The sequence below is a fragment of the Penaeus japonicus genome, unplaced genomic scaffold, assembly GCF_977035675.1.
Source record: "Penaeus japonicus unplaced genomic scaffold, GWHDUDI00000001_assembly GWHDUDI00000003, whole genome shotgun sequence".
In the NCBI taxonomy this organism is placed as follows: Eukaryota; Metazoa; Arthropoda; class Malacostraca; order Decapoda; family Penaeidae; genus Penaeus; species Penaeus japonicus.
Genome location: NW_028234405.1, coordinates 17,171,337 through 17,181,609, shown reverse-complemented (window position 1 = coordinate 17,181,609; position 10,273 = coordinate 17,171,337). Strand labels below are relative to the sequence as shown.

The following is a 10,273-nucleotide window of genomic DNA, read 5'->3' as shown; positions in this document are numbered from 1 at the left end:
TAATAATAAAACTGAATAGCTATTGTAAGAGTAACAACTATAAAGGACAATGCCCAGATAAATACTGACAGCGCTGGACTGGTCACACAGTTGAGAATGCCCCTTAATTAATGGCAGTGTCATTGGCACAAATTCATAGGAGCCAGGGAGCAACACACAAAAGCCCTGGCTCCTCTAAATATTTGTCAACTGAAAAAAAAAAAAAGTCTAGCTCCTTTCTATTGTATCTGCAAGACTCCAACACAAAGTCTTTACAGTAGCCCTGCAGCATCACACAGACAGCATTAAGATGAATGCAGTGTTGAAACTTCTAAAGTTGATATATTCGCACATATATGTTAAAACTGAAGAGAAAAACATAAGCTGGCATGATGCTATGATTCTTGTTATACAGAACAGCACTACATCTCTTGTTAGTCTAGGAGTTGAAGAGGAAAAACAATGAAAAAAATGTACTTCATATATTCCTATGAAACACCATTGCACTCGGCACTAAAACAAAATAAATTGTAATCCCCTTACGGAAAAAGACTAGATTTGTTTTACCAGGCACAGTCATAGTGATATGTACACAGCCTGTCTTCATGACAGCAAAATGCCACTCCTTGCAATGCTGACCACTAAGATCCTCTCCTATCTCATAACTCCCAAGTGTTTATTTGGCTAATCACTATCTATTCCATTTGAACCTTATTGTAATATAACATACCTAATTATATACACAAATATAAATTAAGAGAACTCACTAACAAGCCCATGATGACAGAGGGAACCTGCATGATGTCAATAAATTACCGATTTGTCATCCATATGCATAAGAGAACTCATACCAAAAAACGTCAATACTTCAAGACACTGAATAACCCAATATAGTAATTTTCCCATTAAAACAACTCAAAATATCCAATAACATCCACAACATGTAAGAAATTATGATGTCTAGCATGCGCATTAGTGAGCAAAGCAAATATACAATATTTTTTATATATTTTTTTTTTGTTTGTTAGGTCACTATAACTAGCATAAAATGCCTTTGATATGTATAAGCATGGCCATTAACATGCTTGATATGTTTAAAAGAGATGGCTACATGGCTGCAACCACTGCATGCATAATCCTACTGAAGACACCCTGTAAAAATGGCTTACAATATACAGGATTAATCAGGAAACAATCCTGAGCCTAAAGATCATGCTTGAAATATCTAATCACCACTATGGAATGGACCAAATGAGTTATTGAGCCATTTACACACTTAAATCTACACTGTAGAACTTCCTATCCCGTATACTCTACATATCTTGTCTTCTCATCTGTTTTGGGTGGAGTGAGCATAGCCACAGAAACATCTGTGGTCTGGGGGCTACTCCGTGAGGATGATGACTGAATCTGACTTAATCTAATCTGAGCTCGCTCCTGGAAAGAATAAAAAAAAAATATATTAGTTTTTCATTGACCTAAACAAAGAAAAAACTTGTAAAAGGCAATAACCCTAATAATAAATATATGAAATCAACAGAAAGTTCAATAATAATAATCTTCATAGTCTTACCAAAGTGTCAAGATCAACAGAGTGTGTCTGAATGTTATGGATATCATCTTGTGCCACTTGGCTAAAGGACTTCAACTGCATTGGCCCCATCTCATGCACTGTGACTGCAAAAGCTGCCATCCAATCGTAGCATGCTTGCATATCTTCTGTAGAATAACCTGATACCTGACTTGCCAACTGTGGGGAAGTCATGTAGCACATTGCAGCAGCAGCAACCATGCTTGAGCTGAAGGATAAGCTGGATATCTCAAGAGTACACAGATCCAACAATCTTGCTGCCTAGAAGAACAAAAGAGGCAAAGTTAGACAATTCAATTAACCTCACCCATTTCCTTCAAGATGTTCTCAAGAAAATGTAAGGTCTACAAGACGGAAAACAAGATGGTGAGAGGAGCTTACCTGAACAAATGTTAATGGTGAATAGCGAGGAAATACAAAACTATGTTCATCACTGGAAGATTCTCCGCCATTGGCCTCTCGCTGGGCGAATTCTTGGCTCAGCTGCAGGTATGTGTTTAACCAGCAGTTTGAGGTTACAGGACACAAGTCCCAGTTAAGTTTCTGCAAAGAGAATTTACAAATTAATTAGCTGCAATCATATCACATTTTGATGTTATAAGTTTGATGGAGTAGAATCTTAGTTCTTGTGCATTATTCTCCTTACTTCATCTATTTTCTCATTATTTATAATTAAAAGATCTTTTCCTTACCTTTAGTATGACTAGCTCTTTTTCTAGGATTTCATTTTCTATACAGGCACCGTCTGTCACATATGCAAATTCTGACAACTTTGGTGGGTATATTTCTTCTATTTTTGCAGCTATGAATAAACATGTTATACCTGCAAGATAAACAAAAAGAATTAACATTCCATAAAGAAACAAACTTAAATTGTAAACAGTGATGCAAAGCTAATTTATAAACATGTTCTTATATAGAAATACTTGTATAAACAGGAAAGCAAATATTAAAATTAAATACTATGCTTTGCTACCATTACTTTATTACATAAACCAACATATGATCTATGCTTACCTATAAGCTGTAGTTGCTGTTTGGGCACATCATGTGTAGCACTGAGGTAGCGGTCTATGTAGTCTGTAGCTAGATAATAGGTCTCTCTGTGCAGCCTATAAACTTCACATACCTAAAGAGATGAAAGTATTAATAATCTAATTAACACACTATATACCTGGCACTACTAAGAATATCAGAAGACTGACACTTGAAAACCAGAAACATCCAGTTATACATTTTTTTTATTTTTTTTTTACAATATCATACAAACTCACACATTCTCAGTACTTACTTCTGTCAGCCAATCAAGGAGAATAGCTCTCATGCGTGCTTGAAGAGATGGATGCTGTGAGAGGTAGTCAGGATGACGTGCATACATCCGGTCCTTCCGACACATCAGCGTCCACACCTGCCCTCGATCTGCCCAGCTTAGTTTTGGCAACGGTAGCTTTCTGGTGGACTCTGGTGTTGGTATGCAAGTCAAGCCTCTGAATCTGCAAGGCAAAGTGACTTGTGAGGAGACTTCCTTCCAAAACTCTTGCAAAAAAAATTAATTTACAATTTCCAAAGACATAAATACAAAAACAACCCTACTTACTTGTGCCATGTTTCTGGTACTGGGTTATCTGGAGTAATCGATCTTTCTCTTTCAATGTTGAGGCTTGACGTTACATCACCAAGGGGAAGAGGCTGTAAAAGACAAATTCTGTTTAATGAACATACAAGTAACATATATAAATTTGCATTCACTCACACAATAGTTGCACCTGGTCTCCATAGCACCCAAAATTGCATTCGCCCCCTGTGTATGTATGATACCTGCACATACTTGGAGCCATCCAATGTATGCACATGCTTGCAGACACACATCCACCCCATACACATACACCCAATGTGTCCACACGCTTACAGGCATACACATATACCCAATGTATGCACACACTTGCAGACATACACTCAATGTATGCACACACTTGCAGACATACACCTAATGCATACACACACCTAATGCATACACACACTTGCAGACATACATCCAATGTATGCATACACTTGCAGACATACACCCAATGTATGCACACACTTGCAGACATACACCCAATGTATGCACACACTTGCAGACATACACCCAATGTATGCACACACTTGCAGACATACACCCAATGTATGCACACACTTGCAGACATACATCCAATGTATGCATACACTTGCAGACATACATCCAATGTATGCACACACTTGCAGACATACATCCAATGTATGCACACACTTGCAGACATACATCCAATGTATGCACACACTTGCAGACATACATCCAATGTATGCACACACTTGCAGACATACACCTAATGCATACACACACTTGCAGACATACACCTAATGCATACACACACTTGCAGACATACATCCAATGTATGCACACACTTGCAGACATACATCCAATGTATGCATACACTTGCAGACATACATCCAATGTATGCACACACTTGCAGACATACACCTAATGCATACACACACTTGCAGACATACATCCAATGCATGCACACACCTGCAGACATACACCCAATGCATGCACACAATTACAGACATACACCCAATGCATGCACACACTTGCAGACATACACCCAATATATGCACACACTTGCAGACATACACCCAATATATGCACACACTTGCAGACATACACCCAATATATGCACACTCTTGCAGACATACACCCAATGTATGCACACACTTGCAGACATACACCCAATATATGCACACACTTGCAGACATACACCCAATATATGCACACACTTGCAGACATACACCCAATATATGCACACACTTGCAGACATACACCCAATATATGCACACACTTGCAGACATACACCCAATATGTGCACACACTTGCAGACATACACCCAATATGTGCACACACTTGCAGACATACACCCAATATGTGCACACACTTGCAGACATACACCCAATATGTGCACACACTTGCAGACATACACCCAATATGTGCACACACTTGCAGACATACACCCAATATGTGCACACACTTGCAGACATACACACAATATGTGCACACACTTGGAGACATACACACAATATGTGCACACACTTGGAGACATACACAAGGTGTGCACACACTTGCAGACATACACCCAATATATGCACACATTCACACACAAATACCCAATGTATGCACACACTCACAGACATATACCCAATGTATGCACACACTCACAGACATATACCCAATGTATGCACACACTCACAGACATATACCCAATGTATGCACACACTCACAGACATATACCCAATGCATGCACATGCTCACAGACATATACCCAATGCATGCACATGCTCACAGACATATACCCAATGCATGCACATGCTCACAGACATATACCCAATGCATGCACATGCTCACAGACATATACCCAATGTATGCACACACTCACAGACATATACCCAATGCATGCACATGCTCACAGACATATACCCAATGTATGCACACACTCACAGACATATACCCAATGCATGCACATGCTCACAGACATATACCCAATATATGTACACACTCACAGACATATACCCAATGTATGCACACACTCACAGACATATACCCAATGTATGCACACACTCATAGACATATATCCAATGTATGCACACTCACACACATACACACAATGCATGTAGACATTTGCTGACATACATCCAATGTGTGCACAAACTTACAGACATACACACAATTTGTACATACACTTGCATACATACATCTATTGTATGCACACACTTGCAGATATGCACACAACGTGAGCACAAACTTGATTACATATACCCATTGTACCCTTTGCATGCACACATTTTCACTCAATGCAGAATATGTATCCACACACTACAGACAAGATGCAGCCACAAAATCCAGAAAAGTATTTCCACACAATGTACTGTATGTACAGTGATGCCCCCATACAATGTACTTTAGGTACAATGTTGCATTCTTATCACACTGCATCCACAGTGTGATAAGATATGCAGACTTGCATCCAATACAAGGTATGCACAGCCATGCATCCAATACAATGTATGCACAGCCTTGCATCCAATACAATGTATGCACAGCCTTGCATCCAATACAATGTATGCACAGCCTTGCATCCATATAAAGTATGCATAGCCATGCATCTATACAGCATACACAGCCATGCATCCATATAAAGTATGCATAGCCATGCATCTATATAGCATACACAGCCATGCATCCATATAAAGTATGCATAGCCATGCATCCATATAAAGTATGCATAGCCATGCATTCATATAAAGTATGCATAGCCATGCATCTATACAAAGTATGCACAGCCATGCATTCATACTAAGTTTTCACAGCCTTGCATCCATATAAAGTATGCATAACTATGCATCCATACAAGGTATGCACAGCCATTCATTCATACACAGTATGCACAGCCACTCATCCATACACAGTATGCACAACCACTCATCCATACACAGTATGCACAACCATTCATCCATACACAGTATGCACAGCCATTCATCCATACACAGTATGCACAGCCACTCATCCATACACAGTATGCACAGCCACTCATCCATACACAGTATGCACAGCCACTCATCCATACACAGTATGCAGTCATTCATCCATACACAGTATGCACAGCCACTCATCCATACACAGTATGCACAGCCACTCATCCATACACAGTATGCACAGCCATTCATCCATACACAGTATGCACAGCCACTCATCCATACACAGTATGCACAGCCATTCATCCATACACAGTATGCACAGCCATTCATCCATACACAGTATGCACAGCCACTCATCCATACACAGTATGCACAGCCACTCATCCATACACAGTATGCACAGCCACTCATCCATACACAGTATGCACAGCCACTCATCCATACACAGTATGCACAGCCACTCATCCATACACAGTATGCAGTCATTCATCCATACACAGTATGCACAGCCACTCATCCATACACAGTATGCACAGCCACTCATCCATACACAGTATGCACAGCCACTCATCCATACACAGTATGCACAGCCACTCATCCATACACAGTATGCACAGCCATTCATCCATACACAGTATGCACAGCCACTCATCCATACACAGTATGCACAGCCACTCATCCATACACAGTATGCACAGCCATTCATCCATACACAGTATGCAGTCATTCATCCATACACAGTATGCACAGCCACTCATCCATACACAGTATGCACAGTCATTCATCCATACACAGTATGCACAGCCACTCATCCATACACAGTATGCACAGCCATTCATCCATATAATGCATGTACAACCACTCATCCATACAATGCATGTACAACCATTCATCTATACAATGCATGTACAACCACTCATTCATACAATGCATGTACAACCATTCATCCTTACAATGCATGCACAGCCATTCATTCATACCATGCATGCACAGCCATTCATCCATACAATGCATGCACAGTCATTCATCCATAGAATGCATGTACAACCATTCATCCATACAATGCATGCACAGCCATTCATCCATACAATGCATGTACAACCATTCATCCATACAAAGCATGCACAGCCATTCATCCATACAATGCATGTACAACCATTCATCCATAAACTATATACACAGCCATGTCTACATACACTATGCAAAGCCATTTATCCATATACTATATGCATAGCCTTGCATCCATACAATGTGTGCACAGCCTTGCAGCCATTGTGTGTGCACAAACTTACACCCATATAATATATGCAAGGTTGCATTCTCAAACACTATATTGACATGAACATCACAACACTGCCTAAATCATGGTTCTCAATCTAAGAATTACAAAACAGAATTAAATGCAAACTGTCTTTATATACATTATTATCAGAGCAAATTCTAGCAACCATACCATTTCCGTCGTCTCCAATCTGGCCTGTTTCACTTCCTTATTTTCATCTTCATTTTCGGAATTCTTTCTTTTTCGACTTCTTAGTATAGCCGGTTTCGTTCTAGTTGAGAGAGTGCCATTTTTCAGCCTGCAAATAAATATTAAAGTTTATTCACAGAAGGGGTGCATCAGCCGATATTCCAATCTCTGTTAAGTGAATGACTTCTTTGTATACGAAGATACATGATTCCACCTTACCTTCTCTGATTCTGAGACATGGAGGAGGTGTGTGTTGCTTGTGGGAGAGATCTGGTGATGCTAACAGGGCCTGCAAAGGACAAGACAAGTTTAGACATCAACATACTCTTCAGACACCCTTATCTTCTATAAAAATAAATATATTCCACCTGTGAACTATTATTCTGGCCCACAGTATGCCAAAGCCTACACTAAGCTTTCAATATCTTATATAAAGATCTTCCCTGAAGGGATGAACCAGTCACCATGCTTATCAAAGTATTCACATAAAGCATGCTTTGGTAACTAACTTCTAAATTTGTAGCCCCCCTTTCATTTGCAATAGCTTAGTGGCATATGAACTCAATAAGTCACAGGAATAATCAAGAATAAAGCATTAGACTGAAACAAAATCAAACAAACAAATCCTTCTCCCAGGTGTAACACATGGTAGAAGTTTTAATACATAGTACATACAAAAAACAGATTTGAGCATCCTAAAAATCTTCATTAGCCCAAACTATGCAATTCTTAAACGCTTTCCATCCACATGTAACAAAATACAAGGTAGAGTAACTGACCCCTAAAATTAAATGGCCACACCAAACCCACGTCATTTCCCCCGCGCAACAACACAAAACCCAATAAAAATCCTTACTGGTCTTTCTGTAGGCAATAACTGCGCAGCAAAAATCATATATACGAACCCAAAGGAATAATATAAGGCCAGAAATGTCTGATAAATATGGGGGGAAAATCACAGCTCGGCGCCAACTTTTGCCCGCCAATCCCGCCTCGAGGACCCCCACCCTTGCACCTCTTCCATCCACTCTATGTAAGCATATATTCCACTCTCGACCACATCAATCCATAAAGCTCCTCCACCTGGTTCCGCTGGGAGAGATAAATGTTGCCTAGGAAGAAGTTGTGGCCATTTAAAGCGGAGGAAAGCAGGCCTTTGTGAGCCTCTCCGATATAGGCGGTGTTTGGCTCCCCCAGCAACAGGTTTTGGAGATGTTTCAGATCTCTTTCACAACTATTTTCACATGAAACTTCAACTCTACATCACTTCATAGGGACAATAAGCCAAAGGTAAGCCTCAACCATCCGGAAATAGCCTAAATATCATGAGAAAAACAACGCGCCAATTCACCCCGGGCCCGAAAACACCCGGGAGATCCCAAGCATCACTTCTCTCCATCTCTCGCCTCAAGTCCTCTCCACCTTTCTCTTTCTGATATAATGACCTCACCTACTACACATTTACATCTTTCACTTCTCTTCCTCGTTTTTAGATTTTACCTTAAAATAACGGAGGCAATTTCCACAGACTCTCAGAGCTCGGCGTACATGGTGTGTTGGGCGCACTGAGGAAGACCTGTGTGGGGAGCTTCGCGCGCGAGGGAGGTGGGCGCCAAAAGCACGTGGGCGGGGCTTAGCCGCGAACGAGGCTTCCCATTGGCTGATGCGGCCGGTGAGTTGCCGGGAGGGATTTTTGGGTGTTGGTGGATGTAAACATTGGATTTATATTCCTCGAAGGCGTGATGGATCAAAGTTTGATTTGAGTTTTTGAAATAGTTAGATAACATTGACCATAATTAGTCTTACCGGATTCAAAATCGAACAGCTGTGCGGGTGTTCAAGACGGATTTTTAGGCGCGAGGGAACAATGACCCTAGCAGCCATTGGAATGCGAGACGTCGTTGCCGTTAGCCTATTGGTTACAATATCTTACGTCACTGCGCGCCAAATACGAAATTTCAAGCTCGCTCACCAGCTGATCGGCCAAACATCAAATTGATGGTACAAGGTGCGAAAAATAAGCGCGCGACCGTCTGTACTCTTATTAAGTATTTCTCTTATAGTCATTCAATGAAATATCCTTGCATTACATCCAAATAGAGTACCTTGAGCTTCTTAAGACAATTTTACTGCGTTAAACTAATTCATATCCCACGTTACTACCGCCTCCATGCCGGAAAAACGTGAATACATAGCCTCTGCCCCTTACAAATAATGTTATACTTACAGGAAAACTAGATTATCATGAAAAAAAAAACAAATCCTTTGTAAAGTCTTAAACTGTATCACTGCCTATGCGCTGTTAATTTACAACATAGCACATATCACCACACTGATTCCACTTACCACAAGTGATGAAAAACTGTTGTCCATGAAGACTATGAATTAATATATCCGGTATGGTTTTCGATCCCATGGCAGAGAGGTTATTCCGTTCGGGGTGACACGACCAAAGGTACTGAGCTCTCTCTCTGACCTGGGTGGTGTCTGACCGTCCTGGTGTGGGGCATCCCATGGGGAGGGGGAGTGGACCTGAGACAAGGGGGGAAAGGGGGTGGGGGGGGTGAACCGCGTCTCCCACGACCCATGGCGCGGTAAACCCCCACCCCCCTCCCGTCTCCCCTCGCCTTCCCTATCGCCGGTAACGCTACTCCTGACGTTACAGATACCCGACTTTCCCGCGCCTTGGAGAGCACTTTCCTATCGGCATGTCCTCTTTCGGAAACGCTTATCTCTACGTAAAA

General features: G+C 41.0%; 1 protein-coding gene across 2 annotated transcripts in view; it reads right to left on the bottom strand.

Moving 5' to 3' along the window:
* CycE (cyclin E) overlaps positions 1-9,960 on the bottom strand; it is a 10,328-nt gene extending 368 nt beyond the window's left edge. Inside the window, exons 1-10 of one of the 2 annotated variants that reach the window (XM_043007390.2) lie at positions 9,876-9,960; positions 7,749-7,818; positions 7,512-7,638; positions 3,168-3,259; positions 2,862-3,063; positions 2,588-2,699; positions 2,263-2,393; positions 1,952-2,113; positions 1,553-1,831; positions 1-1,416 (exon numbers count right to left, since the gene is read on the bottom strand). The exon at positions 1-1,416 is cut by the window's left edge and continues 368 nt beyond it. In XM_043007390.2, coding sequence (XP_042863324.2) covers positions 1,279-1,416; positions 1,553-1,831; positions 1,952-2,113; positions 2,263-2,393; positions 2,588-2,699; positions 2,862-3,063; positions 3,168-3,259; positions 7,512-7,638; positions 7,749-7,818; positions 9,876-9,945 — 1,383 coding nt within the window. In that variant the 5' untranslated portion in view covers positions 9,946-9,960 and the 3' untranslated portion in view covers positions 1-1,278. Of the gene's footprint in view, positions 1,417-1,552; positions 1,832-1,951; positions 2,114-2,262; positions 2,394-2,587; positions 2,700-2,861; positions 3,064-3,167; positions 3,260-7,511; positions 7,639-7,748; positions 7,819-9,029; positions 9,164-9,875 lie in introns of those variants that run through there. The other variant, XM_043007398.2, reaches the window with a different exon arrangement.
* Positions 9,961-10,273: the final 313 nt, after the last annotated feature.